The sequence below is a fragment of the Trichosurus vulpecula genome, chromosome 7 (assembly GCF_011100635.1).
Source record: "Trichosurus vulpecula isolate mTriVul1 chromosome 7, mTriVul1.pri, whole genome shotgun sequence".
NCBI lineage: Eukaryota > Metazoa > Chordata > Mammalia > Diprotodontia > Phalangeridae > Trichosurus > Trichosurus vulpecula.
The window spans coordinates 184,127,625-184,149,014 of record NC_050579.1 but is presented as its reverse complement, the minus strand read 5'-3'; the positions used below and the strand labels follow the sequence as shown (position 1 = coordinate 184,149,014).

The 21,390-nt window shown below is 38.2% G+C and overlaps 1 protein-coding gene across 1 annotated transcript; it reads right to left on the bottom strand.

Moving 5' to 3' along the window:
• Nucleotides 1–2,137: 2,137 nt before the first annotated feature.
• On the bottom strand, nucleotides 2,138–16,979 carry SRSF12 (serine and arginine rich splicing factor 12). Its single transcript, XM_036766631.1, has 5 exons — nucleotides 16,745–16,979; nucleotides 11,016–11,120; nucleotides 9,572–9,675; nucleotides 9,264–9,402; nucleotides 2,138–4,306 (listed from the first exon to the last, which is right to left on the bottom strand). The coding sequence occupies exons 1-5, from the start codon at nucleotides 16,807–16,809 to the stop codon at nucleotides 3,973–3,975; spliced, it is 747 nt and encodes a 248-aa protein (XP_036622526.1). The 5' UTR covers nucleotides 16,810–16,979; the 3' UTR covers nucleotides 2,138–3,972.
• Nucleotides 16,980–21,390: the final 4,411 nt, after the last annotated feature.

The following is a 21,390-nucleotide window of genomic DNA, read 5'->3' as shown; positions in this document are numbered from 1 at the left end:
CAGACAAAAAGAAGCCAACTCTGAATGTCTAATGCATTAACTAAATATATTCTAATACCATTTTAGGTTAATCAACTGCAAATTTGTTAGAAATATCTTTATATACATTCCTATGCCATAGTTACTACAAGCATTATGTTAACTAGAGACAATATAAGTCAACACAAAAAGGAGTGAAATATTTGTGAACAATAGTCAAAGTTTCCAAAATACATTTTATGTTACTGATAATCATGGATTCGATTTCCTGGTCATTTTATATTTCTCCTACCATTGTGACCTTTTAAAATACTAAGTCACATTTTGGTAGTACTATCATCAGTCATCACCTTTCCCAGACCAGTGGTAGTTTAAAGGTAATGTTATTTTCTTAAATACTTTGCTAGAAGGCAATAAATAAGGCATTGGGGAGAATATAGCTCAATTATTAACTCTTTTAAAAATTTTCTATAAAATAGCATAAATACTTCATTATCTTGTTTTAAGAAAAATTTTAAAAGAATGTAGTTGGGATGTTATGTAGTTTAGATGAAAAAATAAGTACTGTATTTTTAAATGTTTCTCGCTATACAATTAATGTACTTTACTGTTGCAGGATTAAGATGCTAAAGATTCCCCCCCAAAAAATGTTAGCCTAGTAACAAAGTTATATTCTAGGTCTCCATGCAAAATTGCTTTAAGTATTTCATTACCTTTGCAAAATAAACAGAATTTCAGCCCTTAAGTAGCCATGTAGGGAAAGAGACAACTGACAGTGGCTCTGTGATGCTTTTGTTTCCTCTTAACACTCTCAAAAAGTTAACTGAATGATATTCAAGATCTTTAACTGTACTAGGTAAAGCTACAGTAGATTTTTTAAAGAGTCTCAGTTTTTAGGAAAAGGGAAGGGGAATTGTCACTAAAGTGGAAAATCTAGAAATCAATTGCTGTATATATGTAAATACTCATATTATCAGCACTTAGCACGGTGTCTGGCAAATAGAATATAATGTTTATTGAATTGAATATGGTACCATATATCTTTTTTGTATATTACTCAATTATAGCAGCTGCCACATAAAAATTAACTTCATAGAAAGTTAGATTTCTAAAGTATGAAGCAATTAAAATTATAATATCTTTCATTTAAAGAAGTCCCTGACCAGGGCACTATGAAAAAAAAATTGCTTTATAGTAACAGGAAACCCCAGAGTAGTTATCAACCACGAGGTCTCCAAGGGACTGAAGCACACCAGCCAATGTTTTGCCCAAGGCCATCAAATCTATTACTTCTTGTTGTGACAATTTACAGCCAGTTGGCCTCAATCTTTTCTTCCTCTTTTTACCTTTCTTTGTTCTACTCATCTCCCTCTTTGTCTTACCAAGACAAATCTTTTCTTTCCCTAGAAAAGCAAACGCTTTTCACAGGCTTATCAATTATAAAAACTGAGATACAGAGGTTTGCTACCAACAGAATAAGAAGTGGGAAAAACTGCTTTAGGCTACCCTGTTTACTCAAAGGTATATATGGCTTTTATTTATAAGAGATGAAAATTATAACAATATTATTTGGTTTTTATTTAAAACTAAGATTTTAAAATTATGGTGCTATTCAAATTCTTAAGGTATTTGAGCTATATGCCATCAGTTCTTAATTATATTTCATTGCTATTAAATACTTTGGCCATATATGAAGACATGATTCACTGGAAAAAACTGATGTTGGGAAATATTGAAGGCAAAAAGAAAAGTAGATGGCAGAGGATGAGATGGATCGTATCATGGAAGCATGAGCTTGGACAGACTTCGGGAGATAATGGAGAATAGAAAGACCTGGTGTGTTATGATCGATCCCTAGAGTCACAAAGAGTCAGATACAAGTGAATTACGAACAAGAAGCTACTGATCAACTATTCACCTTAAGAGTGTATTATGCCTTAAATAGTAAATATTCCTTGCTATAATTGCACTATATCATTCCAATTCAGACAGAATTTGTGAATAAATGCTTGTCCATTACTTACAATTTTTGTAAAGCTGAAAGTTTCTGAAAATACACAAAGCTCTAAGAAAAAAGGAACTTTTATTCAAAATAAAATGAACAGAATACTATTTGCTAAAAAAAATGTAATTTATTAAAAAGAATCTTTTTCGTAAAGCATAGACTGGCATACTAGGCAAAAAAATACTTAACTTTGTTCGCAAAGGCTCAAGAATGCAATTTAACATAGCACACAAGCAGAGCTATATAAATACATCATTATGGTACTGTACTTGATAGAATCTAAGCTCCTTGGGGGCAGGGACCATTTCATTTTTGTTTTGTATCTCGAGTGCCTGGTACATAGTAGGCACTTAATAAATGCTTGCTGATATTTAAAAATAAATTATCATAAATAATACTACCACCAAGAAAGCTTCTCTAAAATGTAAACTAAAAATACTTTTTTAGAAAAGTCTTTGATTTTATTAACTGCAAAAGAATGTAAACAAAATTAATTGTTGGAAAAATGGGAACAGCACAATATTTTCAAAATACTTCAATTTTTTTTGCAAAAGACATTTTTTACATTTTTTAATTCAACATGCTACACAACGTTATGTAATGAGGCAGCATGGCATAGTGGATAGAGTTGGCCTCAGGGAAACAAAGGCTGGAGACACAGGTCCCACCTCTAACACATACTGGCTGCATGATGATGGACAAGCAGCTTAATGTCTCAGTACCCAAGCAGTTGTCTCAGACTGCAAGTTGCAGAGCCAAGTGCTGATCTGTATTAGCAGAGTTTCTTCAGTGGAAGTTCCATATGCCAATGCAATCACATATCTTGTCACTCCTGAAACAGTTATATTTCAAGTTCATATAGAACTGAATGTCATTTTAATGCCAATTAATTTCCATTATCCTACCAATATATATTCAATATTCTTTGATAAGGTTACCTTGAAATTCAGGAAAGTTTTGAATTCTTGACCTTGTTGTGAATACTGCTAACAAGGATAGCAAAAACTACCTTATATTTTGTAATATGTGAAGGTGTTCACCAGAAATTGGAATAAGATTAAAACACTGGAGTGGAAACATTACAACAGTGGAAAACATGATCTTATTAAACTGAAAGTTTTGAGGATGGCCCTGGTGATCTGTTATCTCAAGCCTGACTTAGCTAAATTTAGAGAGTGTCATCCCCAAAAGATTAACCACCAGGTTACAAAACTTTAGGGCCATGGCATCTAATGAATAGTGTATCAAGGTTTCAAGTATTACAATCTGCATCAATGAAATGTGTACCCACATCAATGAAGTAACAGCCTTGTACAGTCTTAAAGTAAGCAAAAGCATTTTGGAAAGGTAAAAGTGCTATACCAATGTGTAGCACTATTAAGATAATAATATAGAATATATGAAATGAGTTTATAAATTATTTCAATGTCACTTATTTTCTTTGAAAAGTACTCTTACCACACATGTGAAAGTATTATTTGAAAAGCTAGGCACATTGAAATGGAAAGGAAAAGAACAACTGGTTTGTAAGATTATGAAACTGATAATAGCAACAATAGCTAGCATTTACATAGTGCTTTAAAGTTTGCAAAGCACTTTACAAATATATCATTTTATCCTCACCACAACCAGCGGGAGGTAGGTACTATTAATATCCCCATTTTACAGATGAAGAAACTGAGGCAGACAGAGGTTAAGTGACTTGCCCAGAGTCACATAGCTAATTACGTGTGTGAGGCCAGATTTTAACTCAGGTCTTCCTGACAAGAGTAAGGAAGTTTCATTTAGCACAAAACAAAACATAACATTATTTATAGTGTCTGCAGTGATGCTGAGGCCAAATCTAATAATCCAAAGCAAATGTATACTACTTATATATGCCCAAAATAACAGTGGCCCACATTACAGCTATGAAGAATTTTATTTAACAAAAGTTCTGTCTCATAACGAAAGTCTAAGTATGTGTAGAGAGATCTTCTGATGCTGTTTCACCAATTGTTTTTATGATGGTAGCTCCGAGACTGTGCTTTCGTTTCAGAATTAGTGTGTCTTTGGGGAGATTTTGATGGGGATCTTGCTAGTGAATCAAAATGTCTTCCATCTGATCTTGATTTTGCCCCTGAGGTGGTCTGCCTCTGAGGCGAACTTGATTGTGATTTGCCCACAGATGTGGTCCTTTTTTGTAAGGACTCGGATCTTGACCGTCGTCTAGAACTTGAATTTCTTCTAGGGGATCTTGATTTCCTTCCTGAGGTAGAATGCCTTGTTAATGAGTTAGATCGAGATTTAGATCGGCTATAAGAAAGTCCCCTACGACGAGACCTGCAAATATCCAAAATATTAGTGTACATATTTTATAAGAAAAAACGAGTAGGCTATGAAACAACATTTTCAAGGTCTCATAATAACTCTCTAGGTATTAAGATCTTTGAAAGGCTGCTTGGCAATTTATATTTTTTAAGATGATAAAGGGCTATAACATAAGCAATGACCGAAAAAATTTTTTCCCTATCTAATGTGGACAGAACAAGGATATTAATAGGATTAAGTTGTAGCAGAAGATGTTAGTATATGTTAGTATGTTAAGAAGTTTCCTGACAATAGGATTTAATAAAACTGAAAGAATCTTTTATCTTTAGAGGATCTTCAAGACAGATCCTCATTAGTATGGAACAACTTAGATGTGATCATGTCCAATGGCAGGTTGATGAAGTCTCTTTTAACTCTGTGAGTCCATGAATATTCGGGACAGTTCATTCTCTCCAGTCACGTGCTAGGCTTAATTTCCACTGGGGGGGGGAGGTATTATTATTGAAGTCAATGCTACAATTATTGATAGCAAAATTAATATGAATTGCTACATTCTTAACTGTTTCTCTCCCTTTTTTGATAGCTTAGTTTGATGTTTGTTAATTAAATGAGACCCAACAACTTTGGAAAATTTGACATTTGAGGACACAAAAAGCAGAGGAGATGCATCAAGCATGCATTTTGCACTAAGTCTAAGGATTATTATCCAGTGAGATAAAAATGTTGCATGGCACAAACAACAACAGCATATATCCCAGAGCACTTTACATTTTGCAAAGTGCTTTAACACATTTTATAAGGCAAACAAACTATCCAAAGCTTTATCAGATCTGACATACAACAAACTGCATCCCAAATAGTCACATCTCCATTAAGCTACTAAATGCTATTCATAGTAATTTGAAATGCTAGAGATAATTCCCTGGGAAGATAAAGCCACCAGTGATATCAGAAGTAAGCATATTTGATATTAGTGTTTCCTTTTTATGTCTCGTCAATAAAATCAATGTTTGAATTTACTACAAAACTAGCTCTGTTTATGTATATATCAATGAGATTGAAAGTATACAGGCTATTTTAGAGGCTAGTGGAAAAACTTTCTTCACACAAACATTATTACTATGGGTCATGCCCTCTTAATCTCCTTAGATACTTTGTTTTAAAACAGGGAAAGGAAGTGTACTAAATGGCTACACCACACAGATTACACTGTTACTACCTCTACATAATCAGAAGACAGATCTCCCTTAATATCAGGTTATGGCCATAACCTAGTGATGCTTCCCTCCATCCTCTTTATATCATCCTTACTATGTGTATATACCCAAATGCCAAAGTGTTGTTAACTTTAATTTATGACCAATTAATTATGTAGTGTTTTACATTTTTGTAGTAATAAAAACATTATTATAGAAATAAAGTTCTATATGTTATTATTCCTTATTCCTCTGTATCTTGATTGTGTTTTTATCTCAGATAACAGGTAGTACACAACCAATACTTGTCTTTGGGTGCAAAATTGTATAGGAAGTGTTGCTAGTAAAATTCTTGGAGGAGGGGTGGAGGAGTAGGGGTTGAGGGTGAGGTGGAATGGCAGTCTTCAAAAAGAAAACAACTCATTCCTTATTTCACATAATATTCGACAACAGAAAATTAAAACAATATCTATTCCAATTACTCTATAACCATAGAGACAGAAAAAATGCTATCATACTTGAAGATACTACTTGGCTAACATAATAGCAGCTAATATTTATATAGTGCTTTAAGAGTTGCATAGCATTTTGCAAATATCTCATTTGATCCTCACAACAACCCTGAGAAGTATGTGTTGTTATTATCCCCATTTAACAGATGAGGAAACTGAGGCAGACAGAGGCTAAGTGACTTGCCCAGGTCACACAGCTAGTAAGAGTCTGAGGACAGATTTGAACTCAGGTCTTCCTGATGCCAGGTCCAGCACTCTATTCACTCACTGCTCCACCTGCATTTTCCCAAAGAGCTCGAAAACAAATATGCATGCCGCTCACTGACAGAAGAATGCATCACAGAATTCTACATACAAATGGAAAAACAACACGAGTAATATTCAAAGTAGTTACTGTGAATAAATAGGAAGACAGCTGGCATATACAAAATCCTGTTATTTTTTTGCTTTACAAATTCACTAAACACTGCTAAGGATGATATTTTATCAGAAACAAATTTCTTATTAGCAAAATATTGCTAAGTTATCATCAATTCTTCCAGAATACTAATGACAACAATAATAATGACAGCATTATTTAGCACTTTAAGGCTTGCAAAACACTCTACAAAAATTATCTCCTTTTATCCTCACAACAGCCTAGAAGATAAGCATGATTATTAGCTCCATAAAATGAGGTAATATTTGTAAAGCATTTAGCAGGCACTTAATAAATGCTTACTCCCTCCCCCCATTCCTTGTTTTACAGTGAAGGAAACTGAGGCAGACAACAATTAAGTGACTTGCCCAAGGTCATATAGTTGCTAAGTATCTGAAGCCAAATAATTTGAACTCAGATCTTCCTGGCTCTGGGTCCAGTGCTCTATCCATTGTGGAACCTACTTGAGAAGATAGCTAGGATTAGGGGATCCCCGCCCCTGATTCAAATGAGTTATGTCTATCTTCTAAAACACAATATTTTATCTGAGATTTTATATTTTCTTAATACTTTAATTCTTTGGATGGCATAATTGCACATTAATTTTTAGCTTGTCATTTTTCACAAATATCTTTATGTTATACATCCAGCAGAAGCTGGATGACCACTTTCCAGGTAAGCTATGCTGGGAAATTTTTTGGATATAGGTTGACCTAGATGGTTACTGAGATCCCTTCTAACTCTGAAATTCTATGATTCTTATGAGTAATTAGAGATCTGAAAAGCTTTATTTTTAAATATGCCTAGACTGTTCTTTCCAACTTCCAACTTTTGGAATCCTTGTCTTCCTTTAAGATTTAACTCAACTGCCAAGTCCTCCAGGTCTTTCCTGATTGTCCCAGCTATTAGTGCCATCCCCTCCTACTTCCCATTACTTTGCATTTATTCTGTATGTTCTGATTTATATTTGTGGTCTCCCCAATTAGAATGTAAGTTCCCTGAGGGCAAAGATCCCCCAATCCTAGTTATCTTCTCAAACATATTCCTCCTCTATTATCCTCACTCTCTCATTAATCTTCAATCTGTCCAGATATGCTGACTCCTTCTCCATATCTCTCCCATCCTTTAAAAAAAAAACACCTCATTTTATGCTGTCATTGCTAATAGTCAGAGTCCTATAGCTCTCCTCTCTTTTGTGGCTACACTCTTTGAGAAGGCTGTCTAGAATCAATGCATCTAATTTGATTCTAAACCTTCTGCAATTTGGCTTCCACCATCTTCATTAGGCTGAAACTGCTCTCTCCAAAGTTGCCAATGATCTCTTAATTGCCAAATCTAATGGCCTCTTTTCAATCCTTATCTTTTTTAACCTCTCTGCAAACTCCAACACTACTGATCACTCCCTTCCCCAGATTTCTGTGACACTTCTCTCCTGTCTCTCCATTCCTTCTCAGTCTCTTTGATCTTCCTCTAGGTGGAAAGTGTCAAACAAAATGTACTTCCGAGTGGTCCCAAACCAGATTAAAGTGTAATTGAGAAATATTTGAAATAAAAAAAATACAACAGAACATAGATAATATTAATATGTGGTTTTCTAAGTTAACAAGTGGCCTGCAGGGATCCTTATGTATATCTAATTGAGTTTGATATTACTGCTGTAGGTCATGCCCACTAACCAGATGTACCCTGTGGATCTGTTCCAGGTTCTCGTTTCTTCTCCCTCTATATAACATCCTTGGGTGATCTCAGCAGCTCTTGTAGGTTCTACTGTCATCTCTATGCAGATGATACCCAGTTCTACACATCCAGCCCTAAACTCTCTCCAGAGCTCTAGTATCACATCACCAGTGTCTCATGTGAGCGATCTCAAATTTAACATGTCCAAAACTGAACTCATTATCTTTCCCCCCAAATCCTTCCTTTTCCCAACTTCCTGATTACTGAGGGCGTCGCCATTCTCCCAGTCACCCAGGCTCACAACCTCAATGCCTTCCTTGACTCCTCTCTTACACCATTATCTGTTACCAAGTCTTGTCATTTTTACCTTCACAACATCTCTCCCATATGTCCTCTTTTCTCCAGTCACACAGCAATCACCCTGACGCAGGGTCTTATCACTGGACACTTAGACCACAGCAACACCTTTCTGTTGGGTCTTCCTGCCTCAAGTATCTCTCCACTCCACTCCATCCTCTATTCAGCCACCAAAGTGATCTTCCTTTAAATTGCAGGTATGACCATGTTACTTCCCTCTACTCAATAAACTACACTGGCTTCCTATCACCTCTAGGAGAAATTAAACTCCTCACAATCTGGCCCCTCCCTACCTTTCCATTCTTATTCCCTTTCTTGTAACTTTATGATCCAGTGACACTGGTCATCTTGTTCTTCCCATATGAAACGCCACATCAGCTATGTTTCACTGCTTGTCCTCCATTGCTGGAGTGCTTTTCCCCTTCACTTTTGCCTCCTTGCTTCTTTTGAGATGCAGCTTAAGTCCCAAAGAGGCTTTCCTAATTCGTTCCTTCCCCTCCTCTACCTATTTTAAAAGTTTCATATTAAATCTCTGATCAAACCAAGTTAACAAATATTTGCTAAGCACATGTGTGTATCATTCAATAAGCCTTAATTATGTATTTTATGCATAAAAGTGAAATATATCAGCATATTTGTCATCCTTTCTGCTAAAGCAACCTCATTAATAAACCTAAAAAGAATGACTAATGAAGCATGCCTTCAAACTTTTTATATATTTAAGTGTTTACATTTCATTTATATCTAAAATATCATGCTCCACCCCATACCAAGGTGGTGTTTTCTAATACTATTTACACCTTACATACTCTTTAAGGCTATCAGATCGTCTCCTGCTTCTTCCCCATGAAGAACTTCTACTTCGAGTCCTTCTGCTGTGGCTTCTTGATCTTCTATGTTCACTTGGAGAACAAGGGTGGCGTTCTTTTGATTTCATTTGGCCTGGTGCTAGAATTTGAAGAACATCACTGTAAAATAATTCTACACTATAAAGCATCAAACATAGCTATATAACTGATATAGTTAATCATTATGAAAGAATTTTAAGCAAAAAATCTATTATTCCTGAAACTATAATTTTGCATAGCAAGTAAACTATATGTTTATCTACACTTACTTTTGCGATCACCTTGTGCAAACTGTATTTCAATTTGACGACCACATACCCACTTTCTATTGAGGTTATAAAGAGCATCTTCTGCATCACGGACATCTTCAAATATGACTAGCTGTTAAGGACACTTTGAACATCAAAGTATACAATGAAATAATTTTTAAAGTAATTTTCACATGCCAAATGAAAAGGAAATACCAAGTAAAAAATTAAGCTCATTACTCTAGAAGAATATAATCAGCCAAACATTACTTATGTCTTTACCATGGAAACTGCAAGGTCCTGTGATTTTCAAGACAATGTCAATAGGAAGATGAGAAATTAATTTTTGACTAACAGAATAATGTTTGAATATCCCTTATAGGAATCAAGGTAGTTTCAGTGTACATGGTCAACTAGGAATATGCTACTTGGGAAAATATATGTCAATGCTGATTAGCATCATAAGATGAATTTTTTGGTCTCAGTCTTACAAAGGAGTCATTAGGATTTTTATAGAAAACTAAAACATGATGGACCTTATTCTGAAATTAAAACCACAGAAGGCCTTAAATTATGGATTTTAGGAGCAATTACTTTCTAGAATAACAACATTTTCACACAGACAAAGCAGGCCAAAATATACTTTATGTGGAAATTAATTTGATCTAATGAAAACAGTAATGTTTATCCTTGTGCCTGTAACTTTAAGTATATTTTTGTATCTTAATATATAGGAAATATAAAAGTAAGGAGCACAAAGCCTAAATTATATTTTGAAGAATTTCTAATACTAACAGTAAATTCCCTTATCTATTTACACTGTACAGTACCAATCCATTTAATTATAATGGAATGTAGAAAAATTACCAAATAAGTAAATTTTAGGAAACCATTGACTGATTTAATCAAATATCAGAGAACAGGAAAAGCTAAAGAAAGATACAAAAAAGAGACTTTGGCAATTACCTCAATGTCACTTGATCTTGAACCTTGACCTTTACTCTTTAGGGCTTGCAAGATGGACTTTATAAGAGCTGCAGAACCAACCAAATCAGACTTGGCTTTGAATCTGGAATTCTGAGTAAATGTAGGAAAGCCGAAGCCTCAACTTGGTGCTGGCTTTGTCTTTTGCTTGATAAAGACTTCCCCTCTTCCAGTTTTCTTTTTATCTGTTTCCACCCTCCCTCTTTATTCCTTGACGCTTGAACTTTAAGGTGTCTTTTGGCTTGCCTGCTTGGTTTATGCTTGGACTCTATCTAACAGGTTGATTCAAACTTTGGGGTGCTTGCCAGCTACTGTGGACTGCTTTAGATTTTCTGAGACAAAGAAATAAATACATTTAGTTAGGACATATTAATCTTGTCAAATATTCCCCTGAATACATACATGTCTATGTGTAGACATACACATATGTTTACACGCAGACACATGTACCAATACACACACAGAGTGAAATAAAGGATATTGTACGTAAGCAAATCCTCTTGGGCGGCGAGTGTAGAAGTCAAGTGGAATGTATACGTCTACTATAGGGCCATATCGACCAAATTCACGTCGCAAGTCCTCAGGCCTGAAGTATTTTAGAAATAAGGCAAAGAAATAGGAATATAACTGTGTTACAGCAGTTTGCTTACAGAAATCCAGTTGTAACACTTGTATTGATCCTTCTAGAACAAGAGTCCTTAACCTGGGGTCCACGGATCCCTGTGGATAGATTTCAGGAGGTACTCGGACTTAGATGGAAAAAAATACATCTTTATTTTCACTAATTTCTAATTAGAGTTTAGTATTTCCTTTAATTATGAAATCAGACAACAAAACAGAGTAATATTAGTGGTACCTGTGACTCTGTCACTAACAGAGATCATATACAGTTTTATCACGTTAAAATTGTTGCTGCTATCTTGAAATATCTTTATGCTGGTCATTACTTCAAAATTACTGCAGTTCTTAGACCCACAGTTAGGTTGTATGAAATCTCAATCTTCTTGTATACAGGCTGCATTTCAACATAACTGGTTTCCTCTGTAACCCTACATATTTTATGCATTTTAGAAACATTATTCTAAGAATGGGTCCAAAGACTTTACCAATCTGCCAAAAGGGTCCATGACACAAAAAAGGTAAGGAACCTCTGTTTTAGAAGGAAAGCATACTTTCTAAATCATCCATATGTTAAAATGTTCTTCCCATCATGCAAAGGATTAAGTAGCCAATTATTCATATAAGTCAATATTTTCATCATTTAGTTAATAATGTCATTCATATCTATTTGCCTAACTATAATAAGCCAGATTTATCTTAATCAACAAGCATTATTAAGTACCTGCTATGGACCAGACACTGTGCCAAGTGCTAAGAATATAAGTACAGAGAATAAAACAATCCCTCCTCAAAAGTTTGCATTCTAATGGGGAAGGCAACACGTACATATATAGGTACATACGGCATAAAAATAGTGAATAAATACAAGGCAATTTGAGAGAGAGGGCACTAGCAGTTGGGAGGGAATCAGGAAAGGATTCATGTAGAAGATGGTGCTTAAGCTGAATCATGAAGAGAAGGAATCTATGAGACAGAGGTGAAAAAGGTGTTAGTTCACCCAAGAATGGATGAATGGCTGGCTAGTGAAAAAGGCATTAAGATGAAAGATGGAGTAATGTGTGTGAGGAACACAGAGAAGGCCAGTTTGGGTACAGTACGAAGTGAGTGAGGAAGAAAAGATGAGAATGAAAAGTTAGGTCAGTGCCAGGTTGTGAAGGGCTTTAAAAGCTAAATAGAGGAGTTTATATTTTATCCTAGAATGGGAAGCCATTGGAGGTTGATATGGTCAATCTTTCCTTAATGAAAATTACTTTGGCAACAGTATTCAGGATGGAATACAAATGGGGTGACTTGAGGCAGAGACCAATCACAAAGCTGTTGCAATAATTTAGGAAAGAGGGTATGAAGGTCTATAGTAAGGTGGCAGCTATACGAATGGAAAGAAGGGGTTAGATGCAAGAGATGTTACAGAAGTAGAAAAAGCAAGATTTGGATATGCATGGTGAAAGACAGTGAGCAGTCAAATATAATGCGGAGGTTATGAACCTGGAAGATTCAAAATATGGTGATGCCTTCAAAAGAAGCTGGGAAATTTGGAAAAAGTAGGGGGAAAAGTAGGTATTAAGTCCTATTTGGGGCATGTTGAATTTGAGATGTCTCTGGGACATCCAGTATAAAATATCTAACAGGCATCTGAGGGTAATTGGAATGACAGGGTAGAGATTTCAAACTAGATATATAGACCTGTAAGTCAGGCATAGAGATGATAAATAAACCCACAAGAGCTCATGAGGATACCAACAGAGTAGTGTAGATAAAAGGATCTAGGACAAAATCCTGGGGAACACCCACAGTTAGGGGGTGTGATACGGATGAGCCAGCAAAGGAGACTGAAGAAGTCAAAGAGGTAAAAGGAAAAAGTAGCACAACAAAAACCTAAAGGAGAGTATAGGAGGACAGTAAACTGTGTCAGATGCAAAAGATGTGTTGAAAAGGGTGATGATACAGAAAAAAAACCATCAAACTTGGCAATTAAGAGATGACTGGCAACTTGGAAAGAACAGTTTCCTTTGAGTAATTAGAGAAGAAGCCAAATTGCAAAGGGTTGAGGAGTGGATGGGAGAAGCAGTCCATAAGGTTTTTTTCTAAGGATTTGTCTGAGAAAGGGAGGAGAGATATGGCATAATAGCTTAAAGGGATAGTAAGGTTCAATGAAGGTTTGTTTTTTTTTTTAAATGGGGGAGACGTGGGCACATATGAAGGCATTAGAAAAAGAAATAGTTATTAGGAAAAAGTTAAAGATTTTGGAGACAAAGAGGATGCCTGAGGTTACTAGAATTTGTCTTGTTTTTATATATCAAATATATTCAATTCATAAAATGTAATAAATAGGCTTTCCTAATTAAAGGTTATAAAACTGAGGATATCAAGATCTATATGTGGCTGTTAAAATACTTATCTATATAATAGATAATATCATTATCTATTAAAATATCATTCTCCAAACAATAACCAAATTTTTAAACTCATTTTGTGCCAACCTACCACTTTGAGACCTTGTGGGGATGGACAGAAAAGTAGTAGGAGAAATTACTTTTCTTCATGGGGTTTACAATCTATTTGAGACAAACTCAACATGAAATAATGTGAAACAATCAACTGTTAAAACTGTGTGATACTGATTTGCACAACAGTAATTTGGAGTTCAATATGGGCTGAAGTAGTACAAGAAGCCTTTACATTCGAAGAGTTGGACTTTGAGGAACACATTTAGTCAAAACGGAAATTAGAAATGAAATTTAGGTGAGTATAATGTAGGGAACAGTACGAGCAAAGGTGAGAATAAACACAAAGTGTATTTGGGACAGTGAAGAAATCGTCCTGACTGGAGTAGAAGGTGCTTGCTGGGGAACAATGAGTGAGAAACAAGTTGTACAGGCAGCACGTGCTTAATTATAATAGCCCTTAAAAGCCCTACAGGGAGCAACTTTTTAGTTTGTGAATGAAGAAATCTGGCAAAAATGTTATTTTAATAATAGCTAATGGTTAACATCTATAAAATGAGCTGCAGAAAGATATGGCAAACCACTCCAGTATCTTTGCCCAAAAAAAACCCTAAATGGGGTCACAGAGTCATACACGACTGAAACAACTGAACAATAGTTAACATTTATCTAGAACTTTACGGTTTACAAAGTGCTTTCCAAGAAACAGTACGAAAAATGGCTAGTAAAAGACTAGAAACAGAGACCAGAAACCAAATCAGTTTTTGTAGTAATTAAAGTGAAGGTTTGGAATGGGGTAGGAAAACAAAGTAAAATGTGATTTAAGAGAACCTTCAGAAGAAGAAATGGCAATATTTGTTGATATGTAAAAGATAAAGAAAAGAAACACTATGGGAAACTAGAGGAATAGTGTTACCATTGACAAAAGTGGAATAGTGGGAAAGTTTAGGAATGAAGAGGATAAATTCAGTTTGAACATTCTCGAATGTCTTTATTATTATTTATTGTAGATGTTTAATGTGGATGTTCAGTGTTCAATGTAGATGTTTACTGACTGATGCTGTACATAATTTGGAAATGTAAGATCTAGAGGTCAGAGGAGAGGTGCTGATTCTGGAGGCACAGTTGAATCCTTGAGATCTGAATTTATTAAAAGAGTGAACACACAGAGAGAACCACTGAATTGAAGACTGAGCTTAAGGGAACACCCAGGTGTTGAGAGGCCGTGTTAAGAAGTGAGAGATGAAGGAGCACTATTTAAGGAAGGGTAGAGGACCATGGTAATGGTGGAGAATAAGAAAAGAAAAATACTCAAAAGAGAAGGAGGGAACAATTAGTAGGGTAGAAAGAAAACCAGGAAAGCATAAAGTCACAAAGCCACGGAAAGAAGTTTTAAGATTACGGGTGATCAACAGGTTCAAGAGCTGTCAGCTGTGCTTCCTCTCATATTATTATATCCTAACTTCAAGGAAAGTAGAAAACTGGTCAGATATACGCTAATCGACCAAACCTAGGCTCAAATTATCATCAAAGGTAATGATTATACATGAACAGACCTACCATTTTATTCCTATACCTACGAACACAAAATTAATAAACAAATTTCAAAGATATTCCCTCTCCTCCAACTCATCCTAAAGAGCAAAAGAGACAAAACTTAACTGCTGCGGTTCCAATCCAGATAAAACCCAGAAGGAACCACATGATTCACATAAGGGTAGTAAAGGTATTAGGACCCAATGCCACCACAGGGTATGGTTGCAATCCTCAGTTCGGGACCAGGGACCAAGTTATTCCTGAATTACACCAAATTAGGTCTCACCTAGTTGATTCAGGACTTTCAGAAAGGAAATAAATGCCTGTATTCCTCCAATCCAAACTAATTCTTTTGTTTTAGAAATTAAAATTATGAGCTCAGTAGAGTAGAACCCCTTTATAAGGCTTCTGTCAAGACAAGTTTAATATCCCGCCATATATTATTTGCATATCAGGCTTTTAGTGCATGTACTTATATTATGGGGACATAATTTGACCTTCCTTATATTCAAATCCATGCTATATAACTGAATCACACTGTATGGATAAGTTCGAAGAAATGTGTTGAAATGATGTTATTTTCGTTGATGCATTAATGCAAAGTGATTCATTAATACAAAGTATAATTGTAACCACATGTTACCACAGGTGGATTAGAAACAGAGGAGTAACGGATGAGGACAGTGTTACACAGTGGAAAACCTGAAGCATTAGGACTCTGGGTTCACTTCTTAGCTCTGCCATTTACTATCTTGGGTAAATCACTCCAGCTCTCTGAGCCTCAGTTTCCTCATGTAAAATGAAGGGGGTGGGCTAAATGACCTATAAAAATTCCTTTCTGAGCTAAATCAATACTCCCAGGAAGCAATAACTCGATAGTTTTTGTCATTTCTAGGTTCATCCTCACCTAACAGATTAAAACTTTCCATTCCATTGGGGGTGACATCAGAACTGAAACTGGCACATCCACGAAAGAGCAAACGATCAGTTTAAAGGGAGTTTAAGGAAACTCTTGCTTACGAAGAGACTGCCTCCTCCCCAGGCCAGGAGAAATGAAAACCAAGCCTGGCCTGCTGGGGGAAGGGGGAGGGGGACGATGAGGAGGGGGAACAGCGGCCCGGGGTGTCGCATCCTTCGCATCGGGGGCGGAGGTAAGGGAAAGAATCCGGCCTTGTTGCCAGGGTGCAGAGTGGGGGGTTGGGGTAGGAATGGAAGGGGCGGGCTCGAGCGCTCAGGATGCGGGGAGGGAAGCAGTCAGTCGGTCCGGACAGACACCGGGGGCCCGGCCTGAGCCACTAAGTCTAGAGGAGAGAGACGAGTCCTTTAAACCACTAGGGGCCTCGGGGTGCTATGGAGGGGCTGATCGGACCGGGGCCGTGGAGGCTCAGATTGCGGCCTGGGAAGCCCCGAGGCCGTTCCGGGCCCTCGCCTGGAAAGGGGCCTCGTTTCAGCGGACAGTCGGAGAGCCCCTTCTCCAGGAGAGGTAGGGGGTGGGGGAAGGGGAGGTGCGGGCCCTGCCTTAGCCCCAGATCCCATCTTCATCTTCCTCCTCCTCCTCCGCCCCCCACCCCCCACCGCACTCCGGCCGGCTCTGCCGCCCCTCACTCACCTGGTGGCATCCGCGACGTTCCTGACGAACAGGGAGGTGTTGGGGGGCCTGGTGTAGCGAGACATGATGCCCTCCGTCCTTCCTCTTGCCCGGCCTGACTGACTGACCGACCGACCGAGTGACTGTCTCCCTCCCACCCTCCTGGGAACCCCAGGCCGCTCTAACAGCTACACCTGTTCGGCTCGCGTTGCAAAGCGCCGGTTTGAGGGGCGTGGGGGGGTGCGGTGGAGGCTCGAGAGCTCAGAGCCCGGGAGGTGGGGGGAGGGGGGCGTGGCGGGGACGAGCGTCCGGATGCGCGCGCGCGCCTGGGATACGTAGGCCTAGAAAGATGGGAAGGGGGCGAGCGTCGGCTGGCGGGCGCGCGCCCGTGAGACGTCAGAGTGGGGTTGGGGGCCACCTGGGAGCCAGCGCTTGTTTTGCTGCCCATCAGCGGGCATCCGAAGGTCTGCGCCGGCCGAAGCCCTCCTGACCTCCCCAACATCCTCCGACTCTCCACTTGGGTGGTGCCTGGGTGGCTGGTAACCCAACCCCACATATTTGATTTACGGGGTGGGGGGTCGGGGGTGTTGTCAAGACTACAGGGCTCTGTTTGTTTGAAAGGCAGCTAGTGAGGTGAATAGGAGCTGGTCGGGAGTCAGTTCCATCCTAGCCTTTGCAGCTGTGTGACCCTGGGAAGTCGCTTAACCTCTCTGTGCCCCAGGCTGAGCAGATGCTGATCCATCCTCCTTGTGGGAGTCCCCTGTAGCGATGAAATGACAGGTCATGTCTAGTGCAAAACCAAAACAGAACAAAAACATTTTAGCTTTTTCTGTATTCAGCAAGGAGTGTTGGGGCTTTTGTAGTCGAAGGAGGAATAACTAACGAAATGGAAGGAAGGTTGACGGTGAGCTGCATTTCAGGTCTTGGCGCCCCCCCCCCCCCCATCCCATTCCATCGTAATAAAAAAAATAAGATGTAGCCCGCTGTCTCCTGTGAAAGTCCTTTTAGTCATGCACTGTGGAAGTTCCTAGAGATCAGAGTGCATGTTATGGGGGTATACCAAGAGGCTCTTAAGGGGAGAGTGAGGAGAATGTTAGGGTGAAAGGTGGTGAATGTTACCTTTAATGGTCGAGTAGATAACAATAATTTGTATGGGTGCTGAGCAGCCTTGTTTTCCAGGTTTGGGATATATTTGGGGAAGTGGACTTAAATAATAAGGGAAAGGGATGTAGAATTCAGATTCAAATTTTGATGAGGATTGTTTTAAATGAGGCTTTGGAGAATTTTGAGAATATTTGGAGAATAAGACTGTGAGTAAGCTACTCCTCGATTGTAAGTTGGCAACTTTGTGGAAGAAGTTTACCTTGGTCAGGACATCTTAAGAAAATTAGACATCTTCATTCACTGCTGGCTATACCTTGACAGTGATCTTGAGGCAGCAGGAATGAGCAGTCAGTGCAGTGGTAGTCTTCCTTTCTTTTGGCTTCTTGGGGGAATATTTCTGACAGGACTAGGGGAAAAGATTGTGTCATCATTGTGCAACCACCAAAGCAGAGTTTCTGGAGAGTCAAAGAAATTACTCATCCATATCCAATACCACAGATAAATTAGCACATGGAAATTTTCATGGTGGCATTACCTCCTCCTGAAACTTACGGGGGTACCACTTTTTTTTGGAGGGGGGAAGGCAGGGCAATTGGGGTTAAGTGACTTTCTGAAGGTCACACAGCTAGTTAAGTGTGTCAGGTGTCTGAGTTGGGATTTGAATTCAGGTCTTCCTGACTCCAGGGCCAGTGCTCTACTCACTGCTCCACCTAGCTGCCCTAGGGTACCATTTTAATATACCAGAATGATAGTTTAATGGTTTGAAAGAGATAATATTCCTTCTAAAGGGCTAGATTTATTTCCAGTAAGTATATCATTGACAAGATCTTGCTCTTGTCTGATAAACCCATTTCCTTTACTAGTTTAATGTTTTATGTGTTTGACTACTCTTTTTAAATACTTTTTATGTATATGACTACTTCTTTGGTTCCATCCAATAAAAGCTTTTATGACAGATAATTCTATTTAATGCTTTTTAACTTCTCTCCTAGGAGAGATAATATTTAATTTGAGTGTATCGTGAAGAAGAATGATCTAGACATTTCTGTTTCAACTGAGTAAAGTAATTTCTCATTTAGAAATTATCATTTCGTTCTCCCATTTCTCAAAAGTAAATAGGCTTTATGTCTGTTTTAATTGAAACCACAGTTTAATGAATAAGAAGGTCTAAGTATTTCTTGGTTTCAGATGTCAAAAGTTGCCTCTGTAGATAACATCTTTAAAGTCATTGGTCTTTATATTAAATTTTAATAGGTATGTTTCTATCTGCTAATAATTGTATATCCCTTCTGATTTTGTCTTTAATATTCATACTAGACTCTTCACTTTCACTAATGCCCCCACACTGGATCACTGGCTAAGTCTTGTCAAGTCTTCCTTATTTCTAACTTCTCTCTTTCTTTCTACTCACACCACCTCCACCTAGTTCAGATCCTCATTACCTCATTCCTGCACTATTGCAATATTGCTTCCTAATTGGCCTTCCTACATACATTCTCTTTCCTTTCCAATTCATCTTCCATATAACTGCCAAATTGATATTTATAAAATACAAATCAGAGTCTCCTTGATAAAGTCCAGTGGTTCCCTATCACCCCGAGGGGGCATGTGGAGTGTTAAGGGAGGACTAGCACCTCTGGCTTGAGGGCTTACAAAGCCCTTTCTAGAGCTGCTCGTCCACCTTTGGTGTCTACCTGTCCCTCAACTCTCACCTGTGGCTCCAAAAAGCTGTAGCATGCACAGCAACCTTATCCCAATAAAACTATCTAGGCCAGCAGGCTAAACCAGGTTGAGGGTAACTGATAGACCTCAAACCTGTCAGTAAAGGGGATGTCTACCCCAAATATGTAAAGACTTTCCCTGGGGAAAAAAAGAGACTTCCCCCCGTGGAATGGGCAGATTAGAACAAGTTTATTCCAATGGCCATGAAAGTGACCGAGCACTTAGAGCTTGGTCAGATGTCAGACACCAAGATCAAACACTGCATCCCAGGTCACAGCCGATCATCTTGACTTTTGTCTTGCTACTGGACTTCAATGAATCTAAAAGAGAGAGTGAGGCGGATGACATTGGCCAGCTCTCCCTCACTTAAATCCACTTCACTTGCCAGTCACTATATGACTGCATGTAATCATTGGGCCTCTGAAAACAAAGGATGAACAACAATTACCCCAGGATCAAATGCAAATTCCTCTGTTTAATATTTAAAGCCCTTTACAACCCGACTTCATCCTCCCTTTGCAGGCTTATTACACATGACATTTGTTCATTCTGCAGGTCTGCCCAACCGGCCTCCTTGCTGTTCCTAACACACAACATTCCATTTCTTATCTCAGTGTCTGTTTGAAGGATGTTGGTGCTCCATACCTGGAATATACTCTCTTCTCAGTTCCACCTCTTAGAACCTCTAGATTCTTTCAAAACTCAGCTGATGGACCAAATCCTGTGTGAGGCCTTTCATCACCTTCCCCCAACCCCTTCTCAATTACCAATGCCACCCTCTTGCCAAATTACATTTTATTTATGTTGTATATATCTCTACTCACTTTCATGAACATTGCTTGGGCAGCTAGGTGGTGCAGTGCATAGAACACTAGGCCTGGAGTCAGGAAGATCTGAGTTCAAATTTGGCCTCAGATACTTAGTAGCCGTGTGATCTTGGGCAATTCACTTAACCCTATTTGTCTTAGTTTCCTCATCTGTAAAATGAGCTGGAGAATCAAATGGCAAACCACTTGAGTATCTTTGCCAAGAAAACCCTAAATGGGGTCACGAAGAGTTGAACACAACTGAACAACAATAATGCACATTGTCTCTTTGGATAGGAGGGTGAGAATTGTTGTTTTTTTGTCATCTTATTCCCAAAACTTAGCATATTCATGTTGATTGATTGGCTAGACTGTTAAATTATTGAACAGAGGTAGTTATCTTTCTAAATCAGGTCTATAGTGTGCATTTTTATATGTTTCACTCACTTTTTTCAATAATCAAATGAATTACAAAATAGTAATTTTCAGATCTGAAATGGAAAAATCAGTCCTTATAAAAATACTCTTCTGTATTTAATCAGATTAGAGAGGGTACTAATTTTTCCTCTTACTATATAAGCAATCAGAGAGCTAGGACCCATAAAAAATTCTGTTGTACTGACACGTTTTTGTGTTTCACTGAAATTTGTGTTGGAAAAAAATACATGGAGTAAATACAATTATTGAAGTCAGGAAACTATGTAAATAATCTTTTACTGTGAAACTACCCACCAGATGGTGCTGTATCTCTTTTGTAGTAAAACTAAGCCAAATTCTCATTTTGTAAAAGTTACATAAATTTGGGATGGGGAGAGATAATTTACCTGGAGAACTGTAATTAGGGCAATGTGAGACTTTAGTCCCACAGCTCCAACGTTTTCAGGGTGATGGCACTTAACATTCAGCAGCTACACCCCTGGCAAGACACTTCCTCCTCTGGCCTCCTTCCTACTACCCTCATCCGGAAGCCCTTTCTAGTATTGGCCTTCTGATATTCTGGGGTCTCTCCCCCAAAGAGTCCGGTGTCTTGGGGTC